Raw genomic sequence first — 23,210 nt, 5'->3', positions numbered from 1 at the left:
CCAATTGTTTTATCACCTCTTTCTTATTCGTCCTTCCTTGTTCCTCCTTTTGTACCTTGTTTATTTTCCTCATCATGCTAGTATTGTAACCTGTTCTGCCCCAGGCACGTTCATCTCCATTGGCAGATCCTGCACAAGTCTTCTCAGTTTTCTGGAGCCATTTCAGGGGTGATACATCCTGTAATACACGCAGTTCAGTGTGGAGGAGCATTATCATGTTTGCCAGCATCAGATTGAGTCAATTTTTGAAAAAAACAAAACAAAACAAAAAGGCTCTGATTTTGCAGCCCTGCAAGAAACACATCTATCAAGAATTGTCACGCAATGAAAAAGTGAGAAGCAACCGCTATTAAACTCTAGTAGAAGAAGTGAGAAACTGGCTGATTTAATTTACTGCTAAATTCAGATGTTTTTTTTTTTAAATTATATCAGTACATGTAGACATTAATTTTAATATTTTTTAAATTCTTACTTTATGTGATTCATCATCTTCAACAAAAGTTACACAGTTTATATTCAGTGTAATATAATCTAATGTAAAAGCTTGAAAGTACAAATATAAATGTGTTCAAGAACAAACAATTATTTATCATTGATATTTTAAAACAAACAAGTTTGTTTTAAAATATCAAGGTTTGCATCATAACTATTTTCATCTGTTTGAGGGCTGAACACAATACAAAGAAAAATAAACTAGTTCTGCTGTTGTTCTCACAAACACTAAAATGTAAATTTGTTCAAATGATTGTCTGAGCTGAATCATTTTCAGTTCAGACCTTGATCTCGTTAACCAGTCTGCAGGCCTTCTAGGCTTTTATTTTCTTAACCAGAAAAGACAATTCTAGTTGTCTGTGAGTATTTAGTTTATCTAGAGTGTCCAAGTCAGGTCTATTATGTCCAGCTCTACTGATTGTTTTACAATTGTATATCTTGGTTTGAGATCTTAGTATTTATTTTGTGCACTTATTTCCTGTTTTATTTTAGGGAATTTCACTTCCCATCTATAGTAAACCACCTGTGTCTCATTGTATGCCTTAGTTTCTCCATTTATACTGCACAGTTTCCCCTTGCCAGTTTGTCTTTGTCCCTTAAGTCAAACATTCCTGACATTATCCTAACTTTGTCTTGCAGTGATTTTGACTCAACCTGTTCTTTGGACTTGTTTCAGATACCTCTGATAGGAATGTGTTTCTGTGCAATAACCTTGGGCTGTTTCAAATTCTTACTGATTTGATGTCACTATGCTTTTGAGTTCTAGAACTTACTAAGTCAGCCAAACAAGATAATAAAGGACAGAAGACTTGATTTCACTTGCATCTTTTTATTCAATCAACTGATTAATAAACTCCACAATATCAGTTATTTTGCGAGATATTTAATGATTAATTAAACGATTCTTGGAGATACTTCTGTATCCCACATGTGAGGACAGAGCATTCTGTCACTGCAGTGTGAAGCGTCGCTTTCTGCGAACATGCAGTGCAGCAGGTGTGGTGCACTCTGTGTGACCACAGCCGCACTCCTCCACATGCACATAAGTGAACTGGACGTGCGCAGCACTATTTTCACACGCCAGGGTGACGGTGCGGTTGCTGGCACGTCTCTCCTTACAACAGGAGCAGGAATGCTCCATAGCACCTGCTGCTTCAGAGTACCTGAAAGGATCAAGGACAGAAACAATCAGCACATTCAGTGCTTCACAACTGCTGAACAAATGGGTTGATGACTTTCCAGAGGAAGACAAAACTAAACATAATGTTATATTTACTTGGTGGAAGTGTCGCATGATCCCTCACATGATGGCATATTCAACTTAGACTGACAGCCATTGTGGTTGATAGGAGTTGTCTGGTTAACCAGTCTGCAGGCCTTCTCTTTCTCTACACCTTTTAAAATGTGAAAGGAAAGAAAAATGTCAGTTTTTTGTGCTTGTTTCAGTATCTGTAACTCTAAAGTAAAGAAATTAATCATGCTCACAGATTTTGCAGCAGCCGTTTGCTGCAGTCTGAATTGTGTCCTGAATAGAAAACAAAACAACAAAAGGTTTGAATTTTCTTTGTATATAATCCAGTGTGGGTTTATGCATTAAACCAGGTACTTACATTCTTGCAGTTGCTCTCTTGGAATGGTGGGCAAATGATCTGTTTGTTGGAGACTGTAAAAATCTCACCATTCTTGACACAAGTCTTACTTTCACATTTATTTTCAGGTGGTGACCAGGTTTCTCCTTCCTGAAAGTTACCACACAAATAACCATATACTTAAGTTTTTTTATACTTATAGAAATTAATCCAAACGAACAATGATGTTTCAGTTTACCTTTAAGAGTGTCTCATTGCCATTAACACTGAACACACAGTGTGTCTGTACGCACTTCCCACAGCAATCATCTGAATTGGTTTTTACATATTTGAATCCCTGAAAGAAGAAGTAAATTTAACTAAATCAAATGTCAGATTAAAATACAGTTACTTGTAAATTCATTCACACCTTTTGTCCCTTTTAACATCTTGTCAAGCAATTACCCCCATTTACAAAGTTTTTTTATTTGGATCTTCTCTACTAGACCAAGTCAAACCTGTACACAATTGAGCAGAAATGTTACATAATTTTCTAAACCTTTACAAACAAAATCCAGTAAGTCTGAAATCAGAGACTACTTTGTGTAAAACCTTCAGTGGAAAATTATTTTTTGAAGTTTTCTGGGATATAGCTTTGCACATGCTCATATTGCAATTTTTGCCCAATCTTCCTCAATATTTGAATCTTTCCACTGATTTTTAATCTGCTTTATGTTTTGGCTTTTTCTGGGAAATTGCAACACCTAAACATACTTAGAAATAAACCAGGAATGGCAATTATGTTTCCACACTACAACTGCGGTCAAGGGTCGAACCGCTGGCAAAACACATTTTTTCTAAACTCTAATTAAGGAACTGCTAAAATATACATTTTATCTTCTTCTGGCAACAGCAAACATTACAACTAAACAATAAAATTTGGCCCAACATACTGAAAATTGAGACATTATTCAAAAAATGCTGAAGACTGTTCAATATATTGTATTTTACCGTTTGTTTAACTTGGTTGATTTCCACAAAAAGACGGTGAGTTTTAACTTTTATAAATAAGCACTAAAGTCCATGTATTATACATTCTGAATATTTTTTTCTTGATAATCAGCCTGCATTTCTTTATTCATGTTCCGATGTTTACTAGCAGAGTATATTGGTGGAAATTTACATTTAGATTATGACTGAATCTCACTTATATCTGTAATACCTCAACTTCATGTCAACACTTTTTCCCACCAGTGACCATTTTCCCATACACATTACATTGGCTTCCTCACCTTTCTGCATGTTTCTTCACACTGCTGTTTCACACACTTTATTTCCATCAGACCACCAGACGAAGAGTTTGAGGAACAGAAGCAGTTCTCACATTTCTGGCCAGGAACTGAAGAACCAGGCTGACAAATCCAAAGAAATTCATTGTTAGACTATAAAATTAAAACATATATTAAAAGAACTCCTCAATATGTATGTTTCTTACCGGGTATTCAACATCATTTAGCACACAGACTCTTTTAGGTTCTGGGAAGGAAAGTAAACAATCATGTACAAAAAATAAAGGTCTCTTAAAAGTGATTCTTTGTCCATTTGGCAGGTTCAAACTGATTTTACAGACTCACCACATCTACGTTCTGGACAGCATTTTCCCTCTGGAACACTGATGTTTGACTTAAATCCAACATCACAGTTCATATTGATGTCCGGACAAGCGTGGACCTGACATTCTGCTCACACAAAGAAGGAAAACTCAGTTTATTACAAATTTAAAGATTTACAAGCAGCAAACAGTAATCAGCGTCTTTACTGTTTCTTACGGCAAACATGGACATTGCAGCAGGGATTTGATGGATCAGTTTGATTGACAAGAACGTAATCTGGACCCATGCATCTTGGTAAAGCAGTGGGTGGGCACGTCTTAGGCTTGCAGTTCACAGTTTTAGTGGACTCATCACAGACACAGTTCTGACATTGGTATTCAAATGTCTCATTGAACTAAAACAAAGAAAAAAAATAAACCAAAGTGTTGAGTTTAACATCTAAGGGAAGAAATAGAGGACTTTACATGAAAATTATGTTTGGCTCACCTCACGGGGCATCCCATTAGGATCAAGACAGCCTGTTAAAACATATTGTGAACATAATTATGCGAGTCTCTCTTTTCTCTTGAATTGCTAATGCTGAAATTAGTCACTTTTATTTGTGATTTAGATTAAGATACTTTTCAATTCCCCAAGTACAACACACCTAATAAAAATGAAAACGACAATTCCAACAAGTTTTTTGTGAATATTTCTAACTTGTAAGGTTTTACAAGTTATTTTGAGCTGCTTTTGGTATTAAGGCTTCTTTATTAATAAAATTGATTGATTGATTGATTGATTGATTGATTGATGTGTCAAACAAAGAAAATTTCCAAAATGTACCCTTTTGGATAAATAATTAAAAATATGCTGCAAGCAAACTGTATAATAGATATTTTTAGACAGAGTGTGAAAACCCAAATAATAGAATAGGTTAAGCTCATCTACTGTACGTTAGCAAAATGTTTGGGTGTGTTGGTTATATTCTAGACAAAACACTTAGATGTTCATTTAAAGGTAAACTTGGCTCAGTTACATCTTGCAGCCTTGGAACTATGCCTATTTTTGTCACAAAACGTGCAGTCACAAAACGTAAATACTTACCACAATTTTTAACACATATTTTTGATTCTCTGCTGAATAGTTTCATTCCTTCAGGACAAAAGCAGCCCTCTGTGGTGAAGTCCATACCTGGATCATTAGAACTGCAACAACAACAAAAATCATTACACCTTATTGCATCTTAATTACTCATTTAGTGGTTAGTGTTTTGCTATTAATATTGCTATCATTGGGTTTATTAGTTATATCGCTACTTATCCTGCATTGTTTGCTTTTTTTTAAAATAATAGCAAACAAATTTGGTGGAATTGATGAAAACTGAGGAATTGACAGATTGAAAGAGGTAATTAAAACACAAGAGAAAACTCTCAGAAAGATTTCTTGCGGACTATGAAAACATATTCAGATATTTACTTATTTATATTATATAGCATCTAGCTTTTTAATCAGCATTACCTGATAAACTAAGTTAGATTCAAAAGGAAGATGTTGACATTATCAGTGTTGCTTTCACATTTTTTAACTATTTTCTTTTGTTTTCATTAAAAACAACTTGTGCCTACCATAATAGTATGAGAAAATACCTTTATATGTTAAATAATTTTTTATAACTCACCTTTCCTCGCAAGTTGGTTGATATGCAGGTCCACAAGGTTTATAAATTTTGTCTGATGGGCAGTCACTGGCTGTTGGTAAAGAACAACAATTTAGTTTGTTTTATTTAATCAAATTGTGAGCACAAATTACAATTTAGATTTGGAAAAACGTCTTTTTGGCTTGGACAAAAAGAAATATTGTACCACATAGATCAGTGTGGTTCCTCCAGTGAATACAAACTCCAACATCAGAGCACGCAGCAGCATAACTTGCTAAACTTGAGCACTCCGCTGCATTTGCTCCATTGTGAACAGGGCAGCTATCAGAAACGCATCCTTTGTAGTAATTATCTGGAGAGATCTGGGAATGGCATTCAGCAAAGACACTGGTGGAAAATGAAAAAGAAAAAAAATATCATAAGAGAAAATAATGATTTAAAAAGTTTCCAAACTGATTTAAAGTAAAAAAAAAAAAAAAATACAGACAAAGTCGTAAAGTACCTGCTCTTGAGAAGTTCACATACAGAACTTGCATTGCATGGAGGTTTCAAAGGCGGTTCTTCTCCAGGCTTGCAGTCTTTATCTTTCTCTACAAGCCAGCCATTAGCAATTTCAGTGCAACCTTCTGATACCGTTCCTCCAGGCAGCCAGCAGTCATCAGCTTGACTGTTGGTGCAAGTTCCTATCACAAATTGTCAAGTGTCACTCTCTACATTCAAACCGGAAGATAAATACAGGTGGTCTCTTGAGAGGGAGTTCTTACCACAATGACCCTGTGTGTTTCCCCCAAAGTACTTGTATGGAAGGTTGATACTAAATCCAGTTCTTCCAAATTTAACAACCACATTCAGACGAAGGATCTCTAAAACTAAATTAGTGCCAGTGCTCATCACTTTAACACCTTGTTTCCAATAAGGGAGATTTAGACTCACTTCATTCGTAAACGCCTGCAAATCAATCACAACAATTCAAATATCAAAAAAGGCTAAAACAGATATTTTGTCCCACATGCAAATACATGTCTGTTTGTCTTTTGAATTCGGTATAAAAGCTGATATTCAGAATGGGATCATCTTGTATTACCTTCAAATCTGGTTGTCCATTGAGAATAAAATAGACCAGTTTGACATGCTCTGCTCCATAGTTTACATTTAAAGATTGAGGACATGAAGGATCTTCAAAAGGATCACAATGGATGTTATCAATGTAAATTTCCAAGTCGTCCCTTGGTGCAATTTCTTTCATCAAATAATAGGAACAGTTTCCATGGTATTTGTAGGATAGTCCATCAAATGTGCTGTAATGGTTATCTCCCCACCCTTTGCACTCGCCTGGAGCGAAAAAAAAGAAATAAAATCTTTATTCTGTTTAAAACAGAAGCATTTGACTGAATGTATCGATCAGCCAATATATAATGTAATATATGTTACTTGCATAAGATTAAATAGGCTGTATGCTGCAAATATAGCTCACACAAATTGTAAAAGAAAGACTACAATGCACAGATATCCTAAAGAGTCTAGAAATGACACATTAGCAAAAAGGTATTTGAGCTGTAGGGGAGAATCCCTTCGCAAAAAAGAGCTGGGAAGTTGTGCTTGAATAGGCTAAAATGGCTACTCTCAACCAATTAGCAATACTATTTGTGCTAATCACTGTTATGATTTGTACAATTAATCTTCATTATAATATTCTGTTGTATTGTTTCTTGCTTGAGTGGTCAAAATATTTATTTTTTGGTATATTTCCTAAAGATTCTGACCAAATAACTTACAGTCACATTGATAATGTTGGCAGCATTGATATTCATCATATACCAGAACAGGACGTTTTCCATTGGAACAAGTTATGTTTTTGATAGGTGGACATTCATAGGGTACTATTTGAAGAGTATTGCTTCCAATACATTTGGCCATGGTGCAGTTGCAAAAATAAAAGGTTTCATTTTCCTGTAATAAAGAAAAGAGGATAATCAGGGATAAGTTTCTACAACAACAATACAATTGTAGCATGTAGCATGATGACATCAAACAAAGTAAAATAAAAATATTTAAAAAGAAAATTTTATTCATTCGAAAAATAACTTCATTTACAGTTTTAAAGTTCTGCAACTTACCATTTTATTCCATTTAGGACAACCTGTAGGATGGGTTACGGGTGTTTCAGATGTAGCAATAGATTCCACAGTTGTTGATTCAGGATATGAAATGGTTGTAAAGGTCGTGATAGTACCAGGTGTTTCAATTGTAGATTTAGTAGAGGGTGTAGTGGATTTTACAGTGGTAGTTGGTGTTTTAGTTGTAGTGGTAGATTGTGTTGGTGTTGTGGATACTGTAGTGGGAGTTGTGGTCGTAGTGGGATGTGTCACAGTTGATGCTGTTGATCCAGTGGTGGTAGTTGTGGTTGTTGGTGTAGTAGTTGGTGTTTCAGTTGTAGTGGTAGATTCTGTTGGTGTCGTGGATACTGTAGTGGGAGTTGTGGTTGTAGTGGGATATGTTACAGTTGATGCTGTTGTGGATTCTGTTGATCCAGTGGTGGTAGTTGTGGTTGTTGGTGTTGTGGTAGTTGGTGTTTCAGTTGTAGTGGTAGATTGTGTTGGTGTCGTGGATACTGTAGTGGGAGTAGTGGTTGTAGTGGGATATGTCACAGTTGATGATGTTGTGGATTCCGTGGTTCCAGTGGGTATGGTTGTAGACTCAGTTGATGTGGTGGTAGTTGTGGTTATTGGTGTTGAAGTTGGTGTTTCAGTTGTAGTGGTAGATGGTGTTGGTGTTGTGGATACTGTAGTGGGAGTTGTGGTTGTAGTGGGATATGTTACAGTTGATGCTGTTGTGGATTCTGTTGATCCAGTGGTGGTAGTTGTGGTTGTTGGTGTTGTAGTTGGTGTTTCAGTTGTAGTGGTAGATTGTGTTGGTGTTGTGGATACCGTAGTGGGAGTTGTGGTCGTAGTGGGATGTGTCACAGTTGATGCTGTTGATCCAGTGGTGGTAGTTGTGGTTGTTGGTGTAGTAGTTGGTGTTTCAGTTGTAGTGGTAGATGGTGTTGGTGTTGTGGACTCTGTAGTGGGAGTTGTGGTTGTAGTGGGATATGTTACAGTTGATGCTGTTGTGGATTCTGTTGATCCAGTGGTGGTAGTTGTGGTTGTTGGTGTTGTAGTTAGTGTTTCATTGTAGTGGTAGATTCTGTTGGTGTCGTGGATACTGTAGTGGGAGTTGTGGTTGTAGTGGGATATGTTACAGTTGATGCTGTTGTGGATTCTGTTGATCCAGTGGTGGTAGTTGTGGTTGTTGGTGTTGTAGTTGGTGTTTGATTTGTAGTGGTAGATTCTGTTGTTGTCGTGGATACTGTAGTGGGAGTTGTGGTTGTAGTGGGATATGTTACAGTTGATGCTGTTGTGGATTCTGTTGATCCAGTGGTGGTAGTTGTGGTTGTTGGTGTTGTAGTTAGTGTTTCATTTGTAGTGGTAGATTCTGTTGGTGTCGTGGATACTGTAGTGGGAGTTGTGGTTGTAGTGGGATATGTTACAGTTGATGCTGTTGTGGATTCTGTTGATCCAGTGGTGGTAGCTGTGGTTGTTGGTGTTGTAGTTAGTGTTTCATTTGTAGTGGTAGATTCTGTTGGTGTCATGGATACTGTAGTGGGAGTTGTGGTTGTAGTGGGATATGTTACAGTTGATGCTGTTGTGGATTCTGTTGATCCAGTGGTGGTAGTTGTGGTTGTTGGTGTTGAAGTTGGTGTTTCAGTAATAGTGGTAGATGGTGTTGGTGTTGTGGACTCTGTAGTGGGAGTTGTGGTTGTAGTGGGATATGTTACAGTTGATGCTGTTGTGGATTCTGTGGTTCCAGTTGGTATGGTTGTAGACTCAGTTGATGTGGTCGTAGTTGTGGTTGTTGGTGTTGTAGTAGTTGGTGTTTCAGTTGTAGTGGTAGATTGTGCTGTTGTTGTTGATACTGTAGTGGGAGTTGTGGTTGTAGTGGGATATGTTACAGTTGATGCTGTTGTGGATTCTGTGGTTCCAGTTGGTATGGTTGAAGACTCAGTTGATGTGGTGGTAGTTGTGGTTATTGGTGTTGAAGTTGGTGTTTCAGTTGTAGTGGTAGATGGTGTTGGTGTTGTGGATGCTGTAGTGGGAGTTGTGGTTGTAGTGGGATATGTCACAGTTGATGTTGTGGATTCTGTTGATCCAGTGGTGTGGTTGTGGTTGTTGGTGTTGTAGTTAGTGTTTCATTTGTAGTGGTAGATTCTGTTGGTGTCGTGGATACTGTAGTGGGAGTTGTGGTTGTAGTGGGATATGTTACAGTTGATGCTGTTGTGGATTCTGTTGGTCCAGTGGTGGTAGTTGTGGTTGTTGGTGTTGTAGTTGTAGCCGTAGATTCTGTTGGAGTTGTGGATCCTGTGGTGGGAGTTATGGTTGTAGTGGGATATGTTACTGTTGATGGTGTTGTGGATTCTGTGGTTCCAGTTGGTATGGTTGTAGACTCAGTTGATGTGGTCGTAGTTGTGGTTGTTGGTGTTGTAGTAGTTGGTGTTTCAGTTGTAGTGGTAGATTGTGCTGTTGTTGTTGATACTGTAGTGGGAGTTGTGGTTGTAGTGGGATATGTCACATTTGATGATGTTGTGGATTCTGTGGTTCCAGTTGGTATGGTTGTAGACTCAGTTGATGTGGTGGTAGTTGTAGTTGTTGGTGTTGTAGTTAGTGTTTCATTTGTAGTGGTAGATTCTGTTGGTGTCGTGGACACTGTAGTGGGAGTTGTGGTTGTAGTGGGATATGACAGTTGATGGTTGTGGATTCTGTTGATCCAGTGGTGGTAGTTGTGGTTGTTGGTGTTGTGGTAGTTGGTGTTTCAGTTGTAGTGGTAGATGGTGTTGGTGTCGTGGATACTGTAGTGGGAGTTGTGGTTGTAGTGGGATATGTCACAGTTGATGCTGTTGTGGATTCTGTTGGTCTAGTGGTGGTAGTTGTAGTTGGTGTAGTGGTAGATTCTGTTGGAGTTGTGGATCTTGTGGTGGGAGTTATGGTTGTAGTGGGATATGTTACTGTTGATGATGTTGTGGATTCTGTGGTTCCAGTTGGTATGGTTGTAGACTCAGTTGATGTGGTGGTAGTTGTAGTTGTTGGTGTTGTAGTAGTTGGTGTTTCAGTTGTAGTGGTAGATTGTGGTGTTGTTGTCGATACTGTAGTGGGAGTTGTGGTTGTAGTGGGATATGTCACAGTTGATGGTGTTGTGGATTCTGTTGGTCCAGTGGTGGTAGTTGTGGTTGTTGGTGTTGTAGTTGTAGTGGTAGATGTTGGAGTTGTGGATCCTGTGGTGGGAGTTATGGTTGTAGTGGGATATGTTACTGTTGATGATGTTGTGGATTCTGTGGTTCCAGTTGTTATGGTTGTAGACTCAGTTGATGTGGTGGTAGTTGTGGTTGTTGGTGTTGTAGTTAGTGTTTCAGTTGTAGTGATAGATGGTGTTGGTGTCGTGGATACTGTAGTGGGAGTTGTGGTTGTAGTGGGATATGTCACAGTTGATGCTGTTGTGGATTCTGTTGATCCAGTGGTGGTAGTTGTGGTTGTTGGTGTTGTAGTAGTTGGTGTTTCAGTTGTAGTGGTAGATTGTGTTGGTGTTGTGGATACTGTAGTGGGAGTTGTGGTTGTAGTGGGATATGTCACATTTGATGATGTTGTGGATTCTGTGGTTCCAGTTGTTATGGTTGTAGACTCAGTTGATGTGGTAGTTGTAGTTGTTGGTGTTGTAGTAGTTGGTGTTTCAGTTGTAGTGGTAGATTGTGTTGGTGTTGTGGATACTGTAGTGGGAGTTGTGGTTGTAGTGGGATATGTCACAGTTGATGGTGTTGTGGATTCTGTTGGTCCAGTGGTGGTAGTTGTGGTTGTTGGTGTTGTAGTTGTAGTGGTAGATTCTGTTGGAGTTGTGGATCCTGTGGTGGGAGTTATGGTTGTAGTAGGATATGTTACAGTTGATGCTGTTGTGGATTCTGTTGATCCAGTGGTGGTAGTTGTGGTTGTTGGTGTTGTAGTTGTAGTGGTAGATTGTGTTGGTGTTGTGGATACTGTAGTGGGAGTTGTGGGTGTAGTAGGATGTGTTACAGTAGGTGATGTTGTGGATTCTGTTGGTCCAGTTGTTAATGTTGTAAACTCAGTTGATGTGGTGGGAGCTGAGCTTGTAATTGTTGGTGTTGTTGTTGGTGTTTCAGTTCTAGTTGTAAGTTCTGTTGTTGATTCTGTGGTGGTAGTTGTTGTTGTTTCTTTAACTTGCTCACAGCCTGGGATACATTGCTTCGATTCATCATCAAAAACATTTGCATGTTCTGGGCAATGGGGGTAACAACCTGCAAAATTGCAACAAACCTTTTAAGCATTTTGGTTATAATATAGTAATACATTAAACATTGCTTTCACAAGAAATGAATGCTTTTATTTTTTGTTGTGTTAAATCATTTTTCTCACAATAATTTTTGTTTTAGAGTCAGCAAAATGGGTAGCTTGAATTAATTCATTTTTAATCTTTATTTGTGATTTCAGAAAGTCTTAAATTACAACTTACCTTCAAGCTTTGGAACATGTAGAAAATAATTTGAACAAGTCTGGTATGACTCTGGAGTCCCAGGATGGTAGTGCCATAAGCAGTCATGATTATTGTAGTAATCACAAAACACAGCTAAAAATAAAGTGCAGAAACAATGCTTGTAAATTGTGATTTAAATTGTGATTTATTTAAAAAACTCACAGTATCGTCTCAAAAATTATTGACATTTGTTATGAGAGTATTTTGTTTTTGTTTTTTTTCTCAATATCTTTACAGACCATAGATATGTTTGTTTTTAGAGTTTGTTCCCACTTCATTATTGACTCAATTGCTAATAAAAATTAAAGCAATCATACTTTTGTGCAGTAATATTTGTTTTTTAATATAACTACGCTTAAGTTATCTGTCCAGTAATAGTTTATTTCTTTACTAAGTATCAAACAAACTTAAAAAAAAAAGTTCAAGAAGATATTATTTACTTACGACAAATTTCTGGAGTTCTCCATGAAATCAAAACGTTAGCTTCATTGCAAGCTTGAGCATAAGCTGCAACAGCTGAACAGAAACATTCACAGTCCCCTCCAGTGTCACAGGCACATGTGTCTTTCACACAGTTTTCATAGAACCGACGAGGCTCTACCTGTTTAAGCATGCAAAATTATGGATTGTTTTTGTACTTTTAGTGCAAAATCTTCACTGCACTCACAACCGCTGTACTACCTTGGAGTGGCATTCTTTGAATGTGTCTCCATTTAAGATGTTGCACTTCATTTTTGCCCAATGGTCTCGATGAGGTGCTTTTTCACAAGCGTCAACAAGCTTATCCACATCCGAGCAAGTGCTGTCCCCTTTCCAACTGTTTGCAAACTCTAATGGGCTGCTCACTACCAACCCACTCCGGGTGGTGAAGTCGTTTTCTCCATTGCCATCAAAATTTCCACACAGGCCACACACTTCACCCTGCACAAATACAAACAAGTCAGTCATTGCCAAATCTTATACCGTGTTTTAATATGAGACTCAACAATGCCAAGTTTGTAGTTTGTTCTCATAATTAATTGCTGAGACTCACCATGAATTGTGATTCCAGCTGGATAACAAAATATGTTTTGCGATCCCAAATTACAGTCAGACCCATTTTAGAAGCTAGCACAATATAAAAGCCCAGGTTTGTTATTCGATAATCTATTTTTGTGCCATTTTCCAAAACGTCTTCTTTATACGTTCCATCTGAGAGGATGATCACGGCTCTCTGAAATGTAAAGAATATTTAACTTTTGTAAAAAATAAAACAAAAAAGAAAGAACTTTTTTTTTCAATATTTTTACTATTATTTGATTTTGTATCATCTGTTTTGATACCTAAATCTACTTGAAGGAGTTGTACAGTTTGGAGAAAATGTTTTGTGTCTTTGCATTTTGCCTTACCCCAAGCTGAATTCTGACAGTTTTGGAACATGTTGTGCCTGTGGATCCACATGGTTCATCTTCTGTGATGACTTCAATGTCACTCTCTGCTGTTTTATTGAAACAATTATTCTGAAGAAAAATAGGTCATGTAAGTTGTTTTCAAGAGAACAGATAATAAACAAATAAAAAATTAATTAATTCAACCACACAAACTAAGAATACTACGCATATAAATTGCTCCTCAAAAGAACATATTTATGTGGCTGCCTATGCAAATCTTCAGGAAAAATAGATATTTAGTTTTAAGCCTTTACTTAAATTTATTAAATCATTTCAAACACAAATATCTGCTTGATTCTTACTTTACCTTTTCTTAAACTAATTTGTTGATGTGCACAAAGTAGTGAGTCATCTTTTACGAACAAAGATCCAGGGTCTGATAGCCAGTGTCCCTATTTCACCAAGTAATCTCCTTTCAATTGCTGTCGTAATATTTTCATAATTCATTCATTAAATAATCCCACATAATTCCTAATAATCAAAGCCCAGACAAATGTTTTTTAAAAGTGTTTTTGCATTAACTTACCTTGATAGCAACATAAGAACAATGTCCTTGAAACTCATATTGTCGCATGTCAAATGTTCTATGATGTCCACTTCCATAAATAATGCAGCTCTGTGAACAATTGTTCATTGTGCATATCCACTTTCCACCTCTGCAAGTACTAAATATATAATAAATGGATAGAATTGAGCAGAATTATTTAAATAAACTTTAAATGTTCAACAGAAAATTGTTTTTAGCCCAAAACAAAATGCTGCACAAGTAGTATATTTATTTACCAGAGGTTACAGTCTTGATGAAATGTCCCTTCAGGTTTATAGAATTTGCCATTGTGCTGGCATGGACAATCACTTTCATTTTTCACACAGGAGCCTTGGCCATCATCAAGCTGGTCAGTAGGACACATGCAGCCGGATACACATTCTGATGCATCCTGGGAAGAGAAGATATATACAGTTATTCAAAAGTACTGAGAAATAATTGATATCTTTTGCTGTAAACATTAACCCTTTCCAGCATTAATTATGAGCCTTTGTATCAGGATTTTCTTAAGGCGTAAAAAAAGTAGATTTTTGTATTTTATTTTTTATTTTTTTCTTTAGGTGATCAATTGCAATTTTCTCCAAATACAAAGTTGTTATTTGAAAAATACATCAGTAGTATTGTTCTTTAGGGGTTATCTGATGTCACAATATTTATTTTTCCTGCAAGAGTTGTCTACAGTAGGAGGAGTAACAGGGTCGGTTGACATGCTTTTTTGTCTGTCGGCCATATTGAATTTAACAAAAATTATTTCTTGCATTTGCAGCTTATGCAAATGCAACATCGATCTAATGCATCAATGTTTTATGATGCATTAGAGTCAAATTCAGTGGTCTGTGTGTATTTCTAACATAAAAATCAACAAGAAGCACAATAAAATGGATTTTAGATAGCCGTCCACTGGAGAGACCACTATGCATGAAAGAGTTTATTTGTTGGGTGAGCCCACCTCAGCCAACATTAAATTATAGCTGTTTTACTGTCTCAAGAGATCTGTAGTCTGTGAAAGACAGCAGTACAGAACCACATGCGACACTTGGTCTATTTTAGTGGCCCTTGTTTAACCAGTATTTATTTATGGTTAATCAGTTTGAAGATACTCACACAAGCTGACGAACCTGTTCACAGAGCACATTTCAGTGGAGCATAAATAAAAGGTCCACATATTGTTGAAGATGAAAAAAAAAATACATATCAGGATTTCTGATCCTCATCAAAAATGAGCAAGACAAAAACTTACACAAACATTGTCAATCAGATTCATGCAACTTCTAGCACATTGTGGTCCAAGGGTTTTGTCGTTTGTAGAAGAGCAGTTGAAGTACACTTTTGAAGCAGGACATGCTGTACAAAAAGAATCCACTTGTTCACATTTCACAAGATTACACCAGTACCAGTGCTATGGGAAAGCAAGGAAATAAATGGCCCAGTGACTTACCCAAGGACTGGTTTTTCTGGGAATGGCAGTGAAGCATTCCATTGTCGCACACACTTGGGGAAAGCATTGAAAGATTGACAATGAAACAGATATGTGGCATCAATGCTAGTTACTGGGAGAAAAAAGCCCGTTGGTAACCGTATTATTTGAGGTTTCTTTTGACTCACCAGTGCTCAGAATTGATGTTGACAGACGTTCCTGCTTCAATGTATTGTCCTTTATGGGAACAGGAACATTCTTCTTTGGGTACACAAATGTCTTTTTCATTCAGGTAGAGACCATCAGGGCAAAACAGCCAACCACAGGCAAGAAATTTGAAGTGCAGCTCAGCTGATCTGAGCTCAGTGAACTACAGGTCAGCTGGCATCTGCGGTGGTTGTAAGTGAAGATCTGAGTTGATGGACAGCTCTTTGTGTGTTTCTCTGTTTTGTGGATATATAGGAAAATTACCTAGCTGTTACAAGACTTATATATGGCAATTAATGTGTTGTCATGAAACTTAAAGACACATTACCACATTCGTTTCCAAAATCGGTCACAAACTTTCCCTTTGCTGCACAAGCTCGACCATAAGAGGTGAAAACAGCACATAAGCAGTCATCACTTTTCTCACAGTTGCAGGTGGAATAAAGACAGCGCTGCAGAAAAATGGACAGTTTGAGAAAATTATAGTCCAGTAAAGCAGAATTAAGCTCTGAAAGAAGAGGTTGTTGTTGTACCTTGTAGTAATAGTCAGGATTCACCGCTGAATGGCAATTTGCAAATGTACCATTGGAATTTCTGAGCGTTTCGCACCAGTGCCTGGCATAATTCTCTACAATTAAATGTAAAATTATTTTTACACTTCCAAATTAAATATATATACTCACAAAACAACAAAAGTAAAGCTTCACTGTTAAATAGAATTCTACAATGGGTTTCATTTGATTGGAAAAATAAAAATATTGTTAATTTTTTATTTTTTTTTACCAGTTATCATACTGTCGGAACATGGGTCTTCAAGTTCTTTGCCTGCGTCAGGGCATGTTTGGTCGGCCTTCCAAGAATTACCAAAAGTTACAGCAGTTCCTTCTTGGCTCCCTTGAGGAGTCGTCATATCATCATTCAAAGCCATGTTGTAGTTTCCACATAAACCTGAAGAACATGTTCAGAACAACAACTGCTTAGTTTCTGTAATATCCAAACTGGAGAAATATGTCTTTATTTTTTGTCTTGAACATATGATACTTGAAGTTTTTCATGTGTTTCGGGCTGCATTACTGTACAACAGTGTCATGAATGTTAATCAATGTACTTTTTTTTTTGTCTTTTTTAAGCTGTATGAAAAATGTACCATTTAATTTGTCTATATTTTTGACAGATTGACAAACAGATAAAGTATATTCTAGTTCACAGATATTAATGCCCACCAACACTTTTGAAGTGGGACACATAAACAAAACCCTCAACATAACAGTAGTTTTGAAAAATATAATTTTTATCAATCAAATCTGTTTTTATCTGCACTGCCAAATTACATCACTGTGAAAAGATGCTTGATATTATTACACCTGAAAAGAAGGATAGCGGTGCATCAAAAAGGATGGAAACAATAAAGAAAGGAATGACAAAAGCAAGGAAAGAAGAAAAGAGCATACAAGGACAGAAAATAAGATTAGAAAGGAAATGAGACAAGGGAAGGAAGGATAGACCCAGGAAGGTAAGACGCATGACACAAGAAAGTAAACAAAGATAGGACAGAGGCAGAAAAGGAAGAAGGGGCACAAGAGAAAAAATTCTGAAATGTGAGAGAAAGAATAAAGTCTGAAAATGCTAATATTTTTCCATCCTTCTATTTTTTCCATACTTTCCCACAAGCTTTAAACACTGAAATAAAAGTTGACTGAATTAAAGAAAAACATTGAACTCACCACGAGTCTTTTCTTTGTAGCTGCTTTCCAGACTGATGTAGGCTTGCATGACAGGAACACGCTGGATCTGAATTTGGAGTCCGAACTTAGCGTTGAGCAAGATATGAAAGGATGAAGCATGAAATATTCTGATGTCGCCTGTAAATAATGTCAGAAAAGTCACCTGATGTTCCACAAATAGAAACTGAAAAAATTCGCTCAATTAAAGTTTGCTTCTTGTCAGACTCACCTGAGTAATATGGCAAACTGATGTCCTCATTATTCTGTTGAACTTTTCCCTCAGATGTAAAATTAGTACCTGTAGAAAGACAAAACCAATTATGAATGATCTGTAGATATTAGTGTGAAATGAGAACATAATACTAACATCTGTAATTTTACTCACATTATCTATGCCCAGATGGATTTTAAGAGCCTTTAGACAAATATCAGATTTTTTTCCTGCACATTGTTCCAATTGGGCCCGGATAGTAAAGTTTGGACTTAATCCATCCTGAAATATATAAAACATTTGAGCACAGGGAAATCTTCACTTCTATGTCTGCTTTGTATTATTTATTAGTAATGAGAAAGTGACTCATTATTTACCTGGCTCTCCACCTTGGCCAGGGTATAAAGACAATTTCCATGAAAGGTATAGGTTGCACCATCAAATGTTGTGAAATGTAAACCTTCCTCTACTGCACATGTCGCCGGGGTCTCGAAAGAATCGCACTCCCACTTCCCCTCTGAACAAGTACTGAAAAATATATATCTGTATTGCACTTTCTAAGTATATTATGTGATAGACCAGCACAAATCAGGACATTATTGTGAAATGGTAGAAAAATCAAGGTTTAAAAATTTTGCACAAGTAGCTACTTAGTTTTCATATAGAAAACTCTTTACATATGCACCATTTATATATATGTATACATGTAAACATTTCCAACTTTACTTTTGAATAATGTGATAAATTCTATAAGTTTTCATACATTTCAAGATTATGTAATTTTATTGTTTGAAATATCAAGAAAATACATTAAAACATATTGTCTTCATTTTTATGAAATTTGACCAGTATTGTAACAAAAAAGATAAATTTAGCAACATGAAGACTTTCCGTAAACATCTTGAAACATACCAGTTTGTATTTTCTTGACGGTAAGTCTCTCCAGAGTTGTAGATTTTGTCATGCTTGCACTGACACTCAGACCGAGGGACGCAGCCCCTCTCAGAAATATCATCAAACACCGTTCCTGAGAGAAAAACAGTTTTATTCTGTGAAGGTGAATTAACAGTAGCACAATACACATTTTAAATGTGAAGAGAACTAACCAGAAGGACAAAAGCAGCCATCTGTTTTATGGTCCTCACACTAATCTTGTGTCCTGATGTGTGCAAGTATCCATGCAAGGAAAAGCACTTTCTTCATATGTCATGTTGTAGGGACACTGTTTACCTGTGAAGACAAATAGTGCCATAAATAATGAGCAGAAATAATTCATAGAATCATTTAGGCAAAATATCAAGTAATAACAATATGTTAACATTTTATGACTCCAATAACCTCCTAAGCATTAAACTACAGTCATAAAACAAAAAATAAAGAGGCAAACAAGAATCATACCACAGAAATCAGGTCTCCTCCAGTTGGGTGGCTGTCCTCCTGCGTGCGAACACTGACGAGAAAACTCAGACATTGTGCTGCAGACACATAAGTCACCGCTGCCGTTGTTACAGGCACACATGTCTACCACACATGCCTTGATGAAAGCTTCAGCATCAATCAGGCTGGCGCATGAACTCCAGGAATCCCCTTCAAACATTTGTTCACAGATGGTTTCCTGTAGTGAGGAAAAATGATGGAAATTGAAATGTCACCATGTTATTATTTAACATTTTTAGTGGAGAACCGAGCGAGTTAAACTTACAAATGCTTTGCATGAAAGTGACACATTTGATTCATCATCTTCCACATGAGGGTCTTTGCATTCATCATTTGGCAGATTGACTCTGTGTTTGATTCCAAACTCAATGGGAGTCATTTTAAAACCTGATTATGAAGATGAAGTAAAGAACATTAAAGATATGACTGATTTTATTTTATTTTCCAATACATTTTTCACACTTCAATGAACTACATACCATTATTCATGAACTCATCATAAACAGGAACGCCATTGAAATCTCCACAAAGGCCACAAGTTTTGTTCTTGTATTCATTTGAAACCTCAACCTGAAGCACAAGACAGAGAGGATCACGTTTCAAACCTTTTTAGTCTATACCAGAGAGAAGAAGTCAGTCTCTGTTCTTTTACAGTGGCTATAATGTTCAAAAGTGCTAAAAGTTACAGTGAAGTTAAAATCCAATGTTTCAAACAATCATAACTGTTTCTATCTCATGATTTCCTCTCACCAGAGATTTATTGTATCTCCAATTGTGTCATCCAACATAGAGAGAGCTAGTATATTTATTTTAAGCCTGACCTCTATATGTAATCAGTCAGTCGATGTGATTTAATAATTTGGAAAAAACAAAAGATTTACTCAAAGTATGGCAGAAACAAAAAGATGTATACCATGACTGCATCTTCACGGTTCCACATGACAGTTATGCCGACTTTTGTTGCTCGAAGCCTGATGTAAAATGTATTTTCTTCCACCTTTACTCCCCCGCTGTAGTGTGGCAGAGTGACTCTGATAAAATAGAACAAAAGTTTGAAGATTTAATGACAACAACACAATGTAAAAATATCTTAATTAGTGTACATTTGTTGCATGTGTGTGTTTCACTTACGGATTCTCATTTTCGGTGACCTCAGTCTTGGTTAGGTTGAATGTATTTTCAGAAATGGTGACCACAACATAACTCACTGTAATATTTCCATCATTTTCTTCTCGTCTAATGTGCACAGAAAACTTCTTCTCAGATTCGCTGCAGTCTTTGACCAGATTGTACTCACACAAGCCAGGAAACTGGAACACATCACCATCAAAGGTCTTAAAGTGCTGCTTGCCCCAAGTGCTGCAGATGTTGTTGACATGGTTGTCAGCTAGAACAGTAAAAGACAAAAAAAAGAAAAAAAGAAAAGACAGTTATTTCTTTATGTCCACACATTAAGTTTGAAACAATAATTATTGTTTGGAAAGAGACATTTAAAATGCTAGCACATATTGGACATGATTCACAAGCAACATATAATGAATTTCAGAGACAGCCATGCAGTCAGATTTTAAAAGATGTCAGTCTTACCCAGTGTGGCCTGGATTTCAACAGCAAAACTGAAGAAACACAACCACACCACAGTCCACTTCATGCTTGCCACTGCAGGCTTGTTGTCTGAAAGCAGAAAATAGTGAGGCTGAAGCAGAGGTCCTTTTATATTAATAATGCCTATTGTTTTGATAACACCTTTTGATGACTACTGGTGAGATGCCAAGATGATAAATATTGTCAGTATGGTCATCTGATCTTATCACAAAGGCTGCATTGTCTTAATCAAACATGAAGCTCCTTATCACTCATCTAGTCCAAAATTATGTTGACACAGTCTCCAACAGAGCGAATAAACCAAAAGTCTTGGTTTTTAAAAAATGTTAAAATATTTTTACTTCAAGTAGTCAAAGGTTTTTGTAATCTTTGAAGGTAAACTTTGATGTATGTTTCTTCTAACGTCGTTATTTTGGGTTTAGGTTACCTGAGTCTCACCTATGACACATTCATAATATATTCATGGGTGAGACTTGGAAACGATACTTTAACAACAAAGAATTGGTTCCTAACAAAAGAATAATCTAGTAAAGACTTCAGTCAAGTCTTTACTAAATCCTTGGTTTAAAAAAAAATCTATTAAGTTCACAACAAACTTCAAAAACCTTGAAAAAATGTGAGCAAGTACCTTCTTCGATGGACGGTATAAAGAAAGTAGAGCTGTTTGAACACTTCTACAGAATACACAACCTTAAATGAATAGTGCTTGTCAACACAAGTATTAGTTGAAGTTTATAGAAACCACAAAATACTGTTCATTCTGATGCCCAAGCAGCACAAAGGTACAGCTAATGTTCTTCTATACTACACATGACCTTTGCACTTTCTTTTTTTTTTTTTTATTAAAAATTGGAAATTTTTACTAATTTGAAATCAACTGCATTTTTTAAAAAAAATCAAATTGAAACCACAACTCATGAAAGTGTTTGAGTTTTGCTCATGTGAAATTCATTTGGATTTAGTGTGAGCTGCCGTTCTCTACCTGAAGTGAATCACATCATTTACAGACAACGGTACATAAGAGGTGCATTAATTGTTTGTTTAGAGGGAAAGGCTTGACAGGAAAAGGACACTGCAGTGAGCTGGCAGACGAGATGCGGGTCGGAAACGCGTTAAGATGCAGCCACGTAATGCAGATTTTACACCATCAACTATATTTTTGAAAACCAATATGTTCAAATACTAATAAAGCGAAAGATCATATTTGATAAAGGTTAGAAATCTGCCTTACAGTTTGAACTGTGAAGTACTACAACATTTGCATAAGCTGTGTTGTGAGTAAATTATGAAATCACACAAAAAAGTTGACTATTTCTGGTACTTTTAACTAATAAATTATATTTTTAAGACATTAAAAATAACATAAATTAAACAAATTAAAATCAGTGCATAAGAAACATGCATTTTCAAATCAGTCATCAAAAAGTCAATATTACAGTAGATAATGCATGGTTGTACTGCAGAACAGCAGGTACTACTGCCACTTTTGCTGTTTACTGAATATTTACTTACTCATTAAATTACACAACATGGCTTAAAAGTCAATGCAAATGAGTAAATTCAAGTCATTACAAACTATCTCTTGAAGATTAATCATAGATAATATATATGTTGGATCATCACTTTAAATATCTGTAAATGTACTTTTATTTTCATCCTATCTCTGTGGAGATACATCAGTCTCTCTTCATTAAAGACCAATTAATAGAGTAATTACTCTCCTACGAAAATTATACTTATTCACTCTTTTCTGTGCAAAGATCTCCTCCAAATCTACTCAAATTTTAATACTTGAAACTCAGAACAACCCGTTCTGTTTCCCCAAAGGGCTTTGAATAAGAGAACAGTTAAAGTCTGGCTGATTTTAACTGTGTCCCATCACCAAGAGAAAATACAACGAGACAAAAGTGAAAGTTTTTTGAAGATGTGGGTGCTCTTACATCAAGATAAAGGGGATTTAAAGATGGCCATTCTGAAGGGTACAAAACCCCACACAAAGTGAAGACTTTATAGATCTTGTCAAAGAGTGGACATGACCTTGAATAAATCTGTTTAATGTCAAAAACCCCACAGTATGTGTGAGGACAAAGAAAAGATGAGTTGAGGTTTTTCCCACACGAGTGCAATACATTTAAAAGTTCATTGGCTTATTTGAGGATAATTACTTCTTTACATATTGGTCTGGATACGTTCCTATCTTAAATTTATTTAAGATATTTACTCAGGTTATGATTTAAATTTGATTAAGGATTTGAGACACCAACGTGTTGCAAGGAAAAGCTAATAGAATAAATCTGTAACAGTGTAAATAGTTTCCCACTCTTCTAACTATGGAGATTAAGCTGCCTAATTTTTTTGTTTGATGAGTTTTGAAAATGTTGGGTTCTGTCCAGCGATATCTTTATTTACATCAGCATGCAAGACACTTACCGTCAGGTGAAAGAGGTCATATCAGGGCGTTTGAGGGCGTGGCAGTGGAGTTATACACACACATCACTGCCATCCAGGTCACTTGAGCTCATCTTTTTTCTGAACCAATTTCCTTTTTACTTATTTTTCTGCAAGTTTTTCAGAATTTTTGCATCAAACATATAACATCTTTCCTTAGCTGTTTTATTTTGATCTTTAAGTATTTACTTTTATTTGTAGTTATATTCAACAGTGCAAAAACTGATGACATAAGTAAGTTTTCCTATGTTTTGTAGAAGGTAATAAAATCACTTCACTCACCTGGAGAGAAACTTTTT

General features: G+C 36.4%; 3 protein-coding genes across 3 annotated transcripts; all 3 read right to left on the bottom strand.

Moving 5' to 3' along the window:
• Positions 1 to 1,414: 1,414 nt before the first annotated feature.
• LOC129369984 (intestinal mucin-like protein) lies at positions 1,415 to 7,646 on the bottom strand. The gene is made up of 16 exons (XM_055045745.1): positions 7,430 to 7,646; positions 7,088 to 7,262; positions 6,397 to 6,644; positions 6,077 to 6,260; positions 5,815 to 5,995; positions 5,518 to 5,699; positions 5,334 to 5,403; positions 4,760 to 4,860; positions 4,160 to 4,191; positions 3,890 to 4,067; positions 3,756 to 3,799; positions 2,320 to 2,418; positions 2,103 to 2,231; positions 1,978 to 2,017; positions 1,769 to 1,886; positions 1,415 to 1,655 (listed from the first exon to the last, which is right to left on the bottom strand). Exons 1-16 carry the CDS (start codon positions 7,430 to 7,432, stop codon positions 1,442 to 1,444), a joined length of 1,998 nt encoding a protein of 665 aa, XP_054901720.1. The 5' UTR covers positions 7,433 to 7,646; the 3' UTR covers positions 1,415 to 1,441.
• LOC129363510 (mucin-2) lies at positions 7,588 to 11,594 on the bottom strand. Its single transcript, XM_055035634.1, has 8 exons — positions 11,581 to 11,594; positions 11,285 to 11,427; positions 10,113 to 11,238; positions 9,802 to 9,912; positions 9,185 to 9,286; positions 8,019 to 8,465; positions 7,682 to 7,946; positions 7,588 to 7,644 (listed from the first exon to the last, which is right to left on the bottom strand). The coding sequence occupies exons 1-8, from the start codon at positions 11,592 to 11,594 to the stop codon at positions 7,588 to 7,590; spliced, it is 2,265 nt and encodes a 754-aa protein (XP_054891609.1).
• A 2,618-nt stretch (positions 11,595 to 14,212) lies between these two features.
• LOC129363382 (mucin-2-like) lies at positions 14,213 to 20,509 on the bottom strand. Its single transcript, XM_055035474.1, is given in 20 exon segments — positions 14,213 to 14,253; positions 15,301 to 15,353; positions 15,468 to 15,591; positions 15,594 to 15,722; positions 15,815 to 15,938; positions 16,020 to 16,114; positions 16,270 to 16,434; positions 17,211 to 17,348; positions 17,440 to 17,508; positions 17,592 to 17,703; positions 17,799 to 17,949; positions 18,334 to 18,448; positions 18,528 to 18,568; positions 18,570 to 18,651; positions 18,820 to 19,036; positions 19,148 to 19,245; positions 19,338 to 19,428; positions 19,772 to 19,889; positions 19,990 to 20,245; positions 20,446 to 20,509. Coding segments are annotated over 20 exon segments (2,283 nt in total).
• Between the last annotated feature and the right edge of the window lie 2,701 nt (positions 20,510 to 23,210).

The sequence above is a fragment of the Poeciliopsis prolifica genome, unplaced genomic scaffold (genome assembly GCF_027474105.1).
Source record: "Poeciliopsis prolifica strain line A6 unplaced genomic scaffold, Auburn_PproV2 SCAFFOLD001, whole genome shotgun sequence".
NCBI lineage: Eukaryota > Metazoa > Chordata > Actinopteri > Cyprinodontiformes > Poeciliidae > Poeciliopsis > Poeciliopsis prolifica.
The sequence above is the reverse complement of the archived record's forward strand: the minus strand, read 5'-3'. Positions and strand labels throughout refer to the sequence as shown.

Coding starts and splice junctions, on each gene's coding strand:
- LOC129363510 (XM_055035634.1), bottom strand. Junction 11,239..11,284: donor GATCAACAGAATCCACAACA/GCATCAACTGTA, acceptor CTCCCACCACAG/GATCCACAACTCCAACAGAA. Junction 9,287..9,801: donor ACAACCACAACTACGACCAC/ATCAACTGAGTC, acceptor AACATATCCCAC/TACAACCACAACTCCCACTA.
- LOC129369984 (XM_055045745.1), bottom strand. Junction 4,068..4,159: donor CTAATGGGATGCCCCGTGAG/GTGAGCCAAACA, acceptor TCTTTGTTTTAG/TTCAATGAGACATTTGAATA. Junction 3,800..3,889: donor CTGCAATGTCCATGTTTGCC/GTAAGAAACAGT, acceptor TTGTGTGAGCAG/AATGTCAGGTCCACGCTTGT.